General features: G+C 37.9%; 1 protein-coding gene across 13 annotated transcripts; it reads right to left on the bottom strand.

Annotated features, from left to right (window-relative positions):
• Positions 1-9,602: 9,602 nt before the first annotated feature.
• LOC110778031 (uncharacterized) lies at positions 9,603-14,341 on the bottom strand. 13 transcript variants are annotated; one of them, XR_008928035.1, is made up of 9 exons: positions 13,997-14,341; positions 13,799-13,897; positions 13,398-13,463; positions 12,601-13,097; positions 11,811-12,278; positions 11,571-11,633; positions 10,467-10,538; positions 10,215-10,280; positions 9,603-9,973 (listed from the first exon to the last, which is right to left on the bottom strand). XR_008928035.1 is itself a non-coding variant. In XM_056837081.1 (8 exons), exons 5-8 carry the CDS (start codon positions 12,011-12,013, stop codon positions 9,758-9,760), a joined length of 387 nt encoding a protein of 128 aa, XP_056693059.1. In that variant the 5' UTR covers positions 12,014-12,043; positions 12,133-12,278; positions 13,398-13,463; positions 13,799-13,890; positions 13,997-14,341; the 3' UTR covers positions 9,603-9,757. The 13 variants fall into 13 exon arrangements, 7 of the variants coding, with proteins under 7 accessions (XP_056693059.1, XP_056693055.1, XP_056693060.1 ...); XR_008928034.1 differs by having other exon boundaries at positions 13,763-13,897; XR_008928032.1 differs by lacking the exon at positions 12,601-13,097 and having other exon boundaries at positions 9,606-9,973; positions 11,811-12,043; positions 12,133-12,278; positions 13,763-13,897; positions 13,997-14,340.
• Between the last annotated feature and the right edge of the window lie 721 nt (positions 14,342-15,062).

Consider the following 15,062-nt stretch of genomic DNA (forward strand, 5'->3'; position numbering starts at 1 on the left):
TTAAATATGGCATATAGGATCTTGCCTTCTACCCTGAGACGTTCTACGCTGCTCGTTGTCCGCGCGACTGACATGGGTCCTGGTGAGACGGCACGAAGGAGCAGCAAGGGGTGGATCTTGCATGACAGGGGTAGAACCTGTATCTGACAGCTCAGTTTCTTGAGGCCTGTCTAGCTTAATGATTGGTACTCTTCTGGACGGTCTAGGTTCAGGCCGAACAGTTGGCAGGATCCGACGCGGAGCCATAGGTTGGAAAGAAGTTCTTGTTCTGTCAAAGCGTCTGTCATGATCGTCATTTCGAGCTTGGTCTTGCCGCCAGACATTAGACCGAGTGAGTCCATTAAAGAATGGAATTCCCGTCCCATGAGACTGAGAACGGATAGTCTTGATCTCATCTTGGAGAGTGTCCACCTGCGCTTTAAATCCGGCCAGGATGTCTTTGAGCTGCCCAGCAGACACCGGCAAATCTGGGTTCTCCTCCATGACTGTGTCGGCGTCAGCCCTCAAGTGACCACCTGGGGGAAATGAAGGTTGACCCGTCTCATCTTCCACCTGGACCTGCTCAGGTTGTGATTCAGGAGGGGGTTCAGGACGGCCGTCCTGCCCCCACAGACCGGTTGCTTCTGTCGTCCCTCCCTCGAGGAGGACGATCACCATTCATTGCGGTTTCGTCGATTTCGTTTCGATTGATGGGCGCGTCTCCGAAGTGCTGGACGTCTACCATGTGACCTTACCTCCCCACAGACGGCGCCAAATGTTGTGGGAGTTTTTCCTTTGGATGATGACGAGGAGGTATCAGGTTCCACGTAGTGTCGAGTCCAGTCCACGTCGGCGGCGTACCTACAAAACAAGAATATTCTCGAAGGAATATTCCCTCCGATGCTTAAGTAAGACAAAGATTTTAGGAAGAAGTAATTAATGAACAGAAAGCATTAAGTATAAATTGTAGGATGTTTCTCTATCTAGAATTTTGTGCTAATTCCTTGGGAATTGAGTATATTTATAGTCTCCCCCATTTTGGGGGAAACCCTAGAATGATCCCATATGATTGGTCAGTTCATTAGATAATGGCAAGTGTCACTATCATAACATTCCCTATGGGCCATGGGCCTAGAAAGGGATTGGTACATTTAGCTCAGCCACACTTCAGTATTTGCTGACTCTTACATGGAAGCCAAATAGGCGGCTTGCCTATTAGAAGGAGCCACGTGTCACGCCGCGATTACGCCACGTAGGCGGGGTATTTTTACCCACATCACCTAGCTAGAGGCCGCTTCAGTTCGAGTGGAATTAATAATATTAATCCACAGCTTACTCTTGATTGAACCCGTAGGGTCACACAAATAGTACGTGAACGGATCAAGTATTTAAGTGAATTAAATACTCTATTTATAAATATTCGGAAACGACGTATCTCAGTTCCAGTGGGAGCTGAAATCGTCAAAAGGCAAAATATGAATACTCCGGAAATGGTGATATTGCCGGAAACGGAAATATGGATCATAGCGGAAATATAAATATTATCCAAGTCGTTGATGTTGCCGGAAACGGAAACATGGTACGTATCGGAAAATATTATCGGAAATCGAAATATTTCCGGAATAGGAAATATTGTCGGAAACGGAAATATTACCGGAATCGGAAATATCGGAATCGGAAATAAATTCCGAAATCGGAAAACGAATCGGAAGCGCGACGTACGAAACGATCGACGGACGAGCTTGCTAGACGCAAGTCCTAGCTCGAAGCCAGGCCCAGCGCCCAACAAAGCCCGCGCGCGCAAGCGAGCAGAAGGCAGGCCCAGCGCAACGAGCAAGGCAGGCCCAACGCAACGAGCAAGGCAGGCCCAGCGAGCAGAGCCCAACGATGGGCCGCGTGCTGCCAGCGCCCATGCCTTGGGCCGAGCCGAGCACCAGCGCCCCTCATGGGCTGCGTGGCTGCAAGGCTTCGTACGACCAAGTCCTTGGTTGTTAAGGATTGCTTGCTTAATATCGTTTTCCTAATTCTACTCGAATTGAATGTTTTTGTTAAATCTGAAACACTTAGGTGTTTGAGTAAACATTAAATTCTAATGATTTAATTCAACTAGAATCCCAATGGATTTAGTTATTGGAATCTTAGTAGAATTCTAAGTCTGTTATTTCCACCCTATAAATACGTGGTTCATAATCACAATTTATACAACAATTCAATAAGTATTCACATAGATTAAGTTCAAGTAAGAATTTAATAATTTGCCTAAATTAATAATTAAGCTTTCCGAATAAACATAATACCTTAGAGAATATCCTAGTTGGTTGAATCTAAGGCGGATCCGAACGTACTATGGACTATCTACGGAGGGGCGACATTTGGAGTCCTAAAACTTGTTCTTGTTCGGTTCGGGAGCAGCTAGGGAAGGCACGCAGTACATTGTATGTATCCTAATTATGCTAATTGACTATGTGGCAATTAATTTGGATTCCTGGCTTTATGGTTTTTCCGCATGAAATATATTGTTTATATTTGTCATAACCTAACATTTGCTATCAAGAAATAGATCACTAACTTTAGGTAAAACCACCTACTTAGAAAACATTGTACCCCATTGTCGCTCATGTGTGTTCTATTAATGGTCATCTATTTCATAACTACCCCAACTTTAAATAAAAAGGGGGGGAATAAATTAAGGTTAATCAAACAAAATTTAGCCTTTTATAATATGGTGGTTGGCTGAGGGGAGGAGATAATTAAGGGGTCGGCTGGGAGAGGAGAGAAACAGGTGGTGGATTTCGGTTGGGAGGTACGTTGAATTTTCGAAAAAATAATTAATTTTTTTTATGGAAGCTAAGTCTTCAATGGAGAATGGTGAAGGAAGATGATGAAGAGGGGGTGAAAGAAGATGATGAAGTAGGGGTGAAAAAGAAGGGGTGAAAGAACCAGAGAAAGCAAAGAAATAGGAATAAGAGGTTTAATTTGTTTAAAGATTCACGTTAGAAATGAGACTCACACAAACTTTTTCAACGATTACATGACACGTCATCAATTATTATTGGCTAAACCTGCTTGGTAACCGGTTAGGAGCAATAAAAGTTAAATGGGGTATAAAAGTTAGATTAATAGATAATAATCAAAAGGTTGGATTAATTTTGGGAAATCGCTTAAAGGTTGAATTATTAAAGTAATTTTTCCTAAAGTTTATTACATCGTATTGACGAAGCATTTATTATAATGAACTGATAAAGTACTCAAAGTTAAAGATATAATTTGTAATGAGTATAATTTGTAACGAATTTAAAAGCATAACGTCCACATGTGATTACTTCAACAAACTAATAATAACTTATGGATAAAAAGTGATTGACGTGACAAGTTGTTTGACCATTTACTACTCCGATCCGTATCATATACGGAGTATTTACATAGCAAAAACCATCAATTACAATTTTCATTTGAACGGAGTATATAAAGGGAGACATGAAGTACAAACACAACTAAATACTATTCCAGTCATACGTACACTTAATTGGTAGTGCGCCATAATTAATGTTTTCTTACGGGTCGTGAACGGTTCGGGTTAAACAAGTTCGGATTGAAATTGGTTCGGATTAAACGGGTGACTGGTGGAAACAGTTCAGATTAAACGGGTTATGGATTGCAAACAGATCGTGTAACGCCCCGACCTCTAATCCAATTATTAAAGCATAATTAGCAGCAGAATTAACCTAATTTGGTCGGGACATTACCTGCCGTAACTCCCTCTTGGGAATTGCAAGGCAACCATCAATCATAAGCTATTAAATCCCAAAAGTTAATATAATAATCTTTTATATTACCGAAATAAAAGTATATAACTTACTAAGAGTCTTTAATTAAGCTATTAAAACATTAAGCATAGACTAAGTGAATATTATTCAAGTGAAATTCCTCGCCACTACTCGTCTCCATCGTTCCCCGCAATACCTAAAACAGAAAACAAAAAACGGTGAGCCGAAGACTCAGTAACGAACTATTCTAGCAACGTAAATTCATTTCAATTCATTTTATTTAATAACACATGGAGAATAGAACAATGTAAAACATTTATAAAGTCCTTTATTTAATTCATTCATAATTTTAGGGTGCACATGCTAGCCGTGGCAAGTATGACATGGTGGAACGTCTTCCACGATGGACCGCTGTCCATAAACATGGGGCCTTGGCCCGAAAACATGAGAGCCTTGGCTCAATGGGCGGATGCCCCATGGGTACATGCATGACCGAGAATCGTAACCTGTGAACATATACTGCCAAACGGACTAGGTCTTTCACTTTCATTTATCATGTTTCGTTTAATTTTACATTTTAGCCTTTTTACGTTGAAGTAACATAATTCCTTTAGATCATGTGATCAAAATAAATTATCATTCCTGTCATGGTTTCTTATAAACATTATTTTATAAGAACATTCAATCAATCATAGTATAAGGAATAATTCCATCAAATCATATTATAATAAATAATTCAATAAAATCATATTTCATTTCCCGCAATTCATAAATCATGTCAAAACATTTATTAAATAAATCAATCATAACGTTGTAATTTCATAATCGCATTTATAAGGGAATTGCGGGTACTAGCAATAGCGGTTACCTTAATTCCGTGCTACGTTAAGCTTTGTCCTTGGTTCGTTCTTTCTGAGCTCCGAGTCCGAATTCTTTCAAAAGATTAAATTATTGAATTAATATTAAAACGATAAATATTGTAAGATCGATATTTTCTAAATAAGTTTTTAGTTGATAAATTCATAAATTAATTAGATAAATAAATAAAAAAAAAATTAATTAAATAAAGTTTATAATCAAATTCAAGCTTTAAGGGAATACATGTGTTAGTAGTTTTAAATTTGAAAATAATAATAATGCTAGATGATTCTTAAATTTAATTGCATAAAATAACACTCATTGGAATGAAATAGCAAAATCAGAAATTTAATAAGAAGAATTGGGCCTAAGTAGAATTTGGGCTTACTTGAGATTTATAAGAAAATCAAAGTTCCAAAGTTGGAACTTGGTTCCACGCAACAAAGAACAGAGAGGGGGCAGGGGAACGGCAGGGAGGACGAGGGAGAGAGTGGAGGAAGGGGAGTGGCGGCTCGGTATGGCGGTGCAGTGTGCTGGTGCTGGTGGTTTAAGGGCGGCGCAATACACTGGGTGGCGGTGTGGTGGCGTGGCTTTTAGGTTATGATTCATATGACAAAACATAAATCATGCGGAAAAACCATAAAGCCAGGAAAGCATATTATTTACACATAATCATTTAGCATAGTTTAGATGCATATACTGTGTTGCGTGCCCTCCCTAGCTGCGCCCGAACCGAACAAGAACAAGTCTTTAGGACTCCAAGTGTCGTCCCTCCGTAGATAGTCCACAATACGTCCGGATCCGCCTCAAGATTGACCAACTAGAATCGCCCTTAAGGTGCTAGGATTTTCGGCTAGGTTAGTGCAAGTGTATGCTGAATTTTCTTTCAAAAACTTACCCTTTGAATACTTCAATTGTGTCTATAAATTATGACCCTAGGCTCTTATTTATAGAGGTATGGAAAGGGAATTGGAATCCTACTAAGATACGAATTAATTAAACTAGAATCCTATAAGAACTCTAATTAATTAATTTATCCTTTTAAGATTAGGAATTTAATCATATACCAAATCCTAATAGCTTTAGGAATCGTGCATGAACACAAACACACACACGCACGGCAGCCCACGAGGGACGCCTATGCACGCGCGCGCTCAGCCCACGCCACGAGGCCCGCAACGCAGCCATGGCCTTGGCGCGCGCTGGGCCTGCCTTGCGGTGGGCCTGGGCGCTGCCTTGGCTTGGCGTGTGGCGCGCGTTTGGCTTGTTGGGCGATGGCCCGGCTTCGTGCTGGGCCTTCGTCCGGCAGGCCTCGTCCGATACTTATTCGTACGATACGCTTCCGATTAAATTCCCGGTTCCGGAATTAATGTCCGATACGAACAATATTTAATATTTCCGATTCCGGAATCAATTTCCGTTTCGAACAAATATTTAATATTTCCGTTTCCGGAATTATTTTCCGATTCCGATAATATTTCCGATTCTGACAATATTTCCGTTTCCGGCAATATTTCCGATTCCGGCAATATTTCCATTTCCGTTAATATTTTCCGATACGTACCATGTTTCCGTTTCCGGCAACATCTACGACTTGGATAATATTTATATTTCCGATACGATCCATATTTCCGTTTCCGGCAATATCATCGTTTCCGGAGTATTCATTTCTTGCTTGTGACGATCTCAACTCCCACTGAAACCAAGATCCGTCGATTCCGAATATCCATAGATGGAGTATTTAATGCCATTAAATACTTGATCCGTTTACGTAATATTTGTGTGACCCTACGGGTTCAGTCAAGAGTAAGCTGTGGATTAATATAATTAATTCCACTTGAACTGAAGCGGCCTCTAGTCAGGCATTCAGCTCACTTGATCTCACTGAATTATTAACTTGTTAATTAATACTGAACCGCATTTATTAGACTTAACATTGAATGCATACTTGGACCAAGGGCACTATTTCCTTCAGTCTCCCACTTGTCCTTAGGGACAAGTGTGCATTACCTAATTCCTTTGTCGCTCGATGCTTGCTCTTGAACATAAGGTAAGAGTTGTCATCCTTATTATGTCCAGAGGTGTTTCTCGGTTTCAGAGTTCAACTGATCAAATAAACAGATAATCATAGCCTATGATTCATCCGAGCACGGCCATGCATTTTACAGTTTCTAGCTCTCCGAGTGGCCTTGTACAACTTTTAAGCATCTCATCCCCATTTTTTGGAGGACAATCCCAATCTTGCGATCTTGAGATTAGACTTCGTTTGATAGGTGATTACCTGAGCGTTGCCTTTATAGCCTCCTTTTACGGTGCGACGGTTGGTCAACGTCAAAGCAACCAGTTCTCAAACAAGTAATCTCAAATCACTCAGGTATTGAGGATTTAGTGTCTAATAATTTTGATGAAATTTACTTATGACAGATTTTCATCTCTTACAGTAAAGTTTCATAGGTCTGTCCGATACTAGTCTTCCCAAAGTAAGTATCTTTGCAAATGATTATGACATTGCCATGTCCACATAGTTCAAGAAACATAACTACTAGTCATCTTGCATTCTAGTCGTCTAACGTTTTCTATGCGTCCAATTTTATAGAAAACTCCGACCAGGGACCATTTTCAACTTTTGACATTCAAGTTCACTTGATAGACATTTCTTAGTCACAGGACTGGTCCTGACAGTCTATCTTGAATATATCGTCAAATTGAAGGGACTCATCATTTAATACTAAACCAAGATTAAATGGAATATGAAAAATACATTTCATATATGATAAATGTTCAACCCCAATGTTTTACAACCATGGGCCTCAAACCCATCCTTAAAACAGTTCATGGAATTCAAAGCTATGCTTGATTTCCAGTGCTACAACGTGAGTGCTGCTTCTCACTTGTTGCATAGGTTTAGTTATCATGCTTTGCCAATCTTAATATCCTTTTCATCGAATGTTCTTCGAGATATGATGATAAGATCTTTTGAGTATGTTTATTTTGTGATCTAGTCTTTCTTGCTACATTAGTGTTTTTACGCATTTTGCAATGAAGAACCATTAAGTCAACAGACATGTGATCTTACCAAGTTCAATCAAGAACTCATTAATATAAACAACTCTGTTTTATTGCTTCTTAGGCAATAAGTACTTTTACTTCAACTGTTTAGGTTGCTAGTGATGCTTTGTTTGGATTTACTTATCCAAGTAGTTCACAGATATGTGGAAGACTTTCCAGTTGTATCTTAGAACATAGAAATTAATATTTAATTTCCCACGCAATCAACTCATGGTCTCCAATCCATGTTGCCATTTCAAAACACGATGCTCTATAGCTCGTCCTTGCCAATGGTTAACTTCAAAGGGATCTTTCTTGATCCTTTGCCAGTGTTTATGCGTGTAGCATCAATATTTAGCATATCTTTATTTCCTTGAATCAAGAATTATTCCTAGGTACCTTTTCAAGTACCATAAGTATTCTCGATCTCAATCTAGTTGATCTTCACTTAGATCAATAGAGACTGGTATATGTTCGTCATGCCTAAAGCCATACGATACGTTTTTGGCGATCCTTATATTATATCATACATGATAAATTCTTTTGCAGAATAATTCCCAATTGAATTCTATTCTTGTAACTTTAGCTCATCTAGTTTCAGTAGATACTAATTCCAGCTAAATTCTTTGACATATAATATAGGTTAAGAATCTCATTTAGACTCTTTGATGTTTTAACTTAGTAAATGCTTATATATAGTTCAAAATATCTTTTACTTTGATTTATTCACATGAGTCGAATATCTCCTAAGGAGTCTTTCGTGTTTGATTTAGTAAATGCCATTACTTAATCCAAAACAATATTATAAGATCTTTGTAAATAGATCTTAATACCCAGTATGTACTAAGTTTCGCCATGGTCCATCATTGATGAATAATTTCAAATCTAAGTCATTAGCATTTGAATGTTATTTCACAATAGAGAGATATGTGTGTGATACACATAGGACCAATTAAGTTTTTGTGTACTCCCAATAAACTTCTTATACATCTATAAGAATCATGTACATTTTATGAAACTATAATGCTTATTAGCTTCACTAAAATACAGTTCCAATTCCCAATTGCTTGCTTAAATCTGTACTTAGATTTCATAAGCTAGCATTCCTTTTCAAGCATTTATTTGGATCCACAAATCCTGTGACATTCCATGTACATAGTTTTCTTCCAACATTTGATTGAGGAATACGTTTTGTCATCCAATTGCCATATGTACCAATATGCAATCATTGCTTGAATTGTAGACTTAAGCATTACGATTTTGCATGAGGCTTCAACACAATCCAAGCCGTGAATTTTCTTGTAACCTTTAGCAACTAATCTAGCTTTGTGTGTGAACACAATTCCATGTTTGATGGTTTTTATTCCTTAAAACAAACTTGCAACCAATAGGTGTGAAACTATTCTTGCAAATCAACAAAATTTCAATTTTGTCATCAAAACATTGAGTATGTTTTATGGCCTCTAACCATTTAAAACATTTGAGTTTATATATGGCCTCTAACCATTTTAGGGAATCTAGGTTTCGTCATAGCTTTCTTACAAGTCACAAACTTATTAATCTACATGATAATAGTTTGACTGCAAGTTGTAGGTTTCTTCACTATCTACACTACTACAAAAAAGGGAATAGACAACTGTTAAAATAGGCTTTAGAGGACGCCTGAGGACCGTTCTCCTGCTAAGCGATCTCTATAGTTTAGAGACAGTCGGGATAGGCGTTCTATATACATATGAATAGAGGACGCGGGTCTCATCTAACCGTTCTCTATTCCCTTCCTTAAATCAGAAATTATTGAAAGAATAGAGAACGGTTGAGACACATAATTGTTATCTATTTATTAAAATAGACGACAGCTTGCCTAGATAGGCGTACTCTATTCTTCCTTTTTTACATAGACATAGAGGACGGTTTTCTTAGATAAGCGTCCTCTATTCCACCATTTTTTAAAAAAATATATATACGTATTTTTTTGCATAAACAAGCATTAAATATATTAAAAAATAACGTACATTTTACAAGTTACTCTAATGTGTTTACAAAATGGAAAGGGAAAAAAAATAAATCAGGCAATACCCTTCCCTTTTTTCGTACAGGTTAAGTAATCAAGCAAAGAAAATCAGCTCGTGGTGTTCTTGAATGAGCCAGCTGCACATTAGTAGGAGCAGCAGCACTTCAGCTTGCACTCCGGAATATATTCCCTGAAATTCTTCTTGCTCAAGCGCCGCAGTTGATGCTGCCAGTGTGTGTTCAGTGGTCTCGATCTTCTTGAGGAGCTGAGCTTCTGTGGTTTCATTCAGCGCATCTCTCCTCTCTATTACCTGTGTGAGTATCATGACAAAGGAGTTTAATGCTAGTGCTACAGCTGCAGGAGTACACAAATACTAATACACATCATAGTTGAATTCTTAGACTAGAAAAGAAACTAGCCCTGCTACTTCGAAACCCCAAGAAGTTTAAATCATACTCAACCCATTAAGTTTGCACAACTAAATGCCTAAACAACGGGTGTTTTATTAACCTAACTGAATAACTAAAAATCAGTAATACAGTCAAAATGACCTCAACATTTTTCACTACGTACGGTACTGGTCCATCAGAGAGGACTGCATGAATTTTTCCCATAACCTGGCAGAAGGCAAACTAAAATTAAACTAGTTACTTTGGAGTTTTCATTGCAGTTGTCGAAATAAATACTCTACGCTTAAATCCTACACTCGAGAGCATGATGCGCATCCTTCAATCACGAAAATGAACAAAAAAAACAACAGAAAATTACAATGTAACTCTTCTGCAACTAAATAGGGCATATACCAATCAGCAATACAAGCTTTAAGGCTTCGGTGAGGCGGTGCCCTAGATCCTTCCTTCTATCTTTAGAATCTTCTGCAGAATAAAATGCCGGACTTTAATAAAAGCTTTGAGCTGGATAATTTGAGCCATAATGCAACGAAACTGGCCTTCACATTATGCCGTGAATGAGAAGAAGAAAGGTTGAAAAGGCTAATATAAACAAGGTAAGGGTGTCCCCTCAGAGCTCAGACCCAACCCTTTTATTATCCCAATCGCACCAGGGGTGGAAAGATAGATAGAGGGGCCAAGGAGACAATAACAAGTCTAACCTAGAAAAACCACAACAAAAGTTTATAACAAGGATCAGTATGCATTAAGAGTACTACTAATTGCTCCATTCTTTTTAAAAGTAATTTCTATTTAGACAAAAAAACAAAAACAAAATCCAGAGAGGTTCCCGAATGTCTAATTCAATATCAGACTACTGAACCAACCTTTTTAACTCATGCCTGTTACTGACCTTACTGTAAAATATTATCTTCATTTGTGACTAAATATACCCCTGAATGTCATTTGCAAACTGTAATTGTCCTTAAAAAAAGGAAAAAGTAAAGAGAGACAGAGAGAGGACAAAGCCTTTGATAAAGCCAAACCGAGATGATAAATATTTACCGCCAGAATATTCAGAAAAAATATTGGTTTCACATTTCAAAACTACCCCATGACATCAAACAAAGTAGTTCTTAGTTTAAAGACAATCAACATTCAAGACTGGACAACTTTCATTGATCAGTGTCTGGTAAATGATAACAACATCACAACAGGCATCCAAGCATGCTCTAAATAAATCAAGTAATATAACCTTAAAGACCAAATTACTGACTGAAACCAGGTACATAATTGGTTTACACAGCCAACCTTAGAATGCTAATGTCAAGAAAAGAACTGATGATTAAAATGCCACAGATTACCTTAAATCACCGAGAATGAAAAAGATTTTATACTTAGATTCACCATATCGGTATATCTGATATTCTGATGCTCACAAGATCAAAGACTGCAGTAACAAAGTGGCATAAAGACAGCCAAGGTTTCGAAATAACCAAACTATCAAACATTTCTAACCTGAAAGCAGGTACTTTTAAGAGGCTGCAAGGCATGGAATGCATTTGCAAAAGCTGACAAAACCTGGAAAAACAAACCACCGTTAACCAAAACAGGAAAAAGTATCAATAGAGTGAGCAGTAAATGCTCGCAGCGGAGGGGAGCTGATTACAGTGGCAACCAAGATGTACTTGGAAATTAACACCTTCATGCACAGATTCTAACGATCCAAAGTCTAACAACCAAAGTTTAGAATCCAACCTTTGGTAAGAGAAAGAGTTTGCTTGATCTTTGATCCACTGGAGAATGCTACAAAAACAACAAGATTTGAAGTTAAAGACAGTGCAATACAGTAAGAGAAAATCGCAAGGGAAAAGCAAAAATATCTTCAAGATTGAATATACTGATTTAGCGTAAATATCAATGGCGAGGAAGGACTGCACTTGGGGTGGAGTGTATTGCATCACCTCACCAAAATGTGACACAAAGATTTCCTGGAACACAAGATCAATTATGCATATGGTACTAAATACAATAATAAATAAATATTAAACCAAAACTCTAAAATGGAAATAACATTCACCAAAGAACCCGGAAGAAGCGGTCTGTTATGTCATCTCCTCCGAGTAAACCATTTTGATGTAGCTGTAAAATGAATATTATACATTGAGAATCAGTGCCAAGAGAAAGTTCAGACAGCCGGTACCTTTCTGCAAAAAGTAGAGAAACCTGCACAAGCAATTGACCGAACACTGTAAAATCTAACTTGTAGATGATGTGATCATCTGCTAGGTCTAACACATAAAAATTTATTTATTATAAATAATTTCAGTAGCAGCATCACAAAGCACCATCAACTATGATATGACAAAAGAGAACTATGACTCAGCGGAACAAACCAAGTATCTCCATTCATCTAAGACGCACTAAGATGCAGCAGTCATCTGATCATGTTTCCTCATCTACTTGCGAAATATGGATCCCTCAGAGGAGTTACTAATGACGCTTTCATTCCTTTTTTCAGAAGGTTAAAATGTTTAGAAAGAGGTACCGCTAGCTAAACAGGACGGTGGATTGAACGACCATCAAGATTGTGGTTCTGGTGCTTTGCGTGTACTGTTGGGTGGCCTGCAGCTGTTCATCTTGAAGCGCAAAAACACAGCCTCCAGACTTCTTAGACAGAGAATCATTTACATAGGATTGCAGGATTCAAATAGCTATTATACCCATGAATAACAATTTCAGTTACGCATGCCACAGAACCAACTAAATTGGGTTACAGCCTGAAACTTACTCAATTATAACTAAACACATGTTTTATTTATAAATATTAAAAACAACCAGCAATTTCATCCTCTCACGTGCCTCCTTCACCCTCTTAGTTGGAAACCTTCATTACAACCGAAGCTTCAGCTTTACAGATTCCAGTTAACAGGTGTTAGGTAGTTAATTCGCCTACACGATCACCTCTTTTAAAAACAATTGAAGCACTCTTACCCCTTCCTGCAAGTTCAGAACTGGTAGTACAGATCTTTAAAGTAGTCCCCCCTGTCCAGGGAGAGGCACCTGGTAAGATAGCTGTGTGGGTACTTACCAATTTCAATAGTGCATTTGGTATACATTGGTAAGTCTGTAAATTAACATTTCTATACTACGGTGTTCAGTACACAGTTTATGAGAGAATGTTATAAAAAAATATATCAGTTATATATTATGGGATAATATTTGAAACTTAGTAGCTTCAGCTTTACAGATTCCAGTTAACAGATTTTAAGGGTTCACAATTCCGTTTAATTGCACACATTATATGATGAAAGAGAGGAGTTCAGAAGGCAGGGAGAGAGAGACCTATAAACATGGAAACGACTCCAAATCGGCAATCTCTTCCTCGATGTTTAATTTCACACAGGGCACCTGAGAAAAGAATGAAGTAGGATCTAAATAACCATTCAAACAGAAACAACTATCAATATACTAATCATTAAGGCCTTGTTCTTGTAATCCTTATTTTTACTGGAAAAAAAGTGATTTTCACTGAATAAAGTCTGATTTCGGCAAATTGATAAAACCCAAAATTTACAAATTGTAATTGATTTTTGCTGATTGATAAAACCAGATTTTACTAATTAAAACCGATTTTGAACATATTAAAACAGATTTTTACTGGATGGGAGTATATTTGTTATAAATTGAAGAGGACAGGCCTAACTCACCCACAAAAGTGTTTATCAAGAAGCAAAATTGCATACATGTAGCTCCGAAAGGATATCCAAGCGCTATAGCTCCTCCATTAACGTTTACATTCGCTCCATCGAGGTTCAGGCGTTCAGCAATTAACAAACTGAATTCTTTAATTATATATTACAATTAGATAATTACAAATATTCATAATCCCTAGGTTATAGGTTGAATAAAATCGTATGAAAAACATAATTAAGCACACTAACCGTGGAATTGATTGCAGCGGTGGGGCAACCGGGTTTTACGGGAGGTTGAGATGCGGCCGGAAAGAGGTACAAGGGAGCGGCGGCGCAGAGTGAGGAGCAGCAGTGAGTTTTGCGGGTTTTCTTGCGAGTAGAGTTTGGAGTGGCTTTCTGCGAGTTTTACCGGAGGTTGGGAGGCGGCCGGAAAGAGGCGCAAGGGAGAGGCGGTGCAGAGTGAGAAGCGGCAGTGAAGAGCGGCGGTGAAGAGGTTTCGGTTTTCTTGCGAGCAGAGTTGGGGGGTTTTCTGAGGGTTCTGATGAATTTTTATGCGCGCCTAACCCAGTTAAAAGTTTTAGGAATTCATGTTCTGCCGCCTAACTCATAAAACTTTAATTGCTTTGGTATTTTATTTTTTAAAAAATATTTGATTTGGTTAAATTAAGGTTAAATGGTTATCTTGAGAACAGTTTTATATTTTATTAATTATTTTATATTTTATATTTTTTTATTATTATGGTAAATAATATAAGACGGTTAGGTAAGGTAACCGTCCTCTATTCTTTTTTTCACACAACTGTTATGAGAGAAATGCGTTCTCTATACACCTATACAACACTTATCAAACTTAACCGTCCTCTATTCAGTGTTTTCTATTCCCTATTTTGTAGTAGTGCTAATAGAAGAATCGCATAGCTTCAGTGACCTGAACTCCATGATTCTTCACTATCTAATAGAAGAATCTTATAGTTTCAATGACTTGAACTCTATGCCTACTTGGGTATAGAACATCAAAAAAATAGAATATCAATAGCCACTTGAAAGTCCTTTGAATATTCTGTTCTCCTTGAAGCACTTGTAAAGTCTTCTAAGAGATGTCTATTCTTTAAAGCCACTTCTAAAGTCCTCAAATAATAAGTTCAGATTTTCTGAAGCACTTCGAAAAGCCTCCGGAATGTCCGTTTATATTTGTTGTTCGCCTCGAAGACTTTCGAGGTCTATTTTCTCCCACTTGTCATTTTGGAAACGAATCTCCAAAAGGACATTATTTTGAGCAAACAAACATTATGTTCTCAAAAATTCGTGGTAGAAA

This window comes from Spinacia oleracea, chromosome 2 (genome assembly GCF_020520425.1).
Source record: "Spinacia oleracea cultivar Varoflay chromosome 2, BTI_SOV_V1, whole genome shotgun sequence".
NCBI classification, from domain to species: domain Eukaryota; kingdom Viridiplantae; phylum Streptophyta; class Magnoliopsida; order Caryophyllales; family Amaranthaceae; genus Spinacia; species Spinacia oleracea.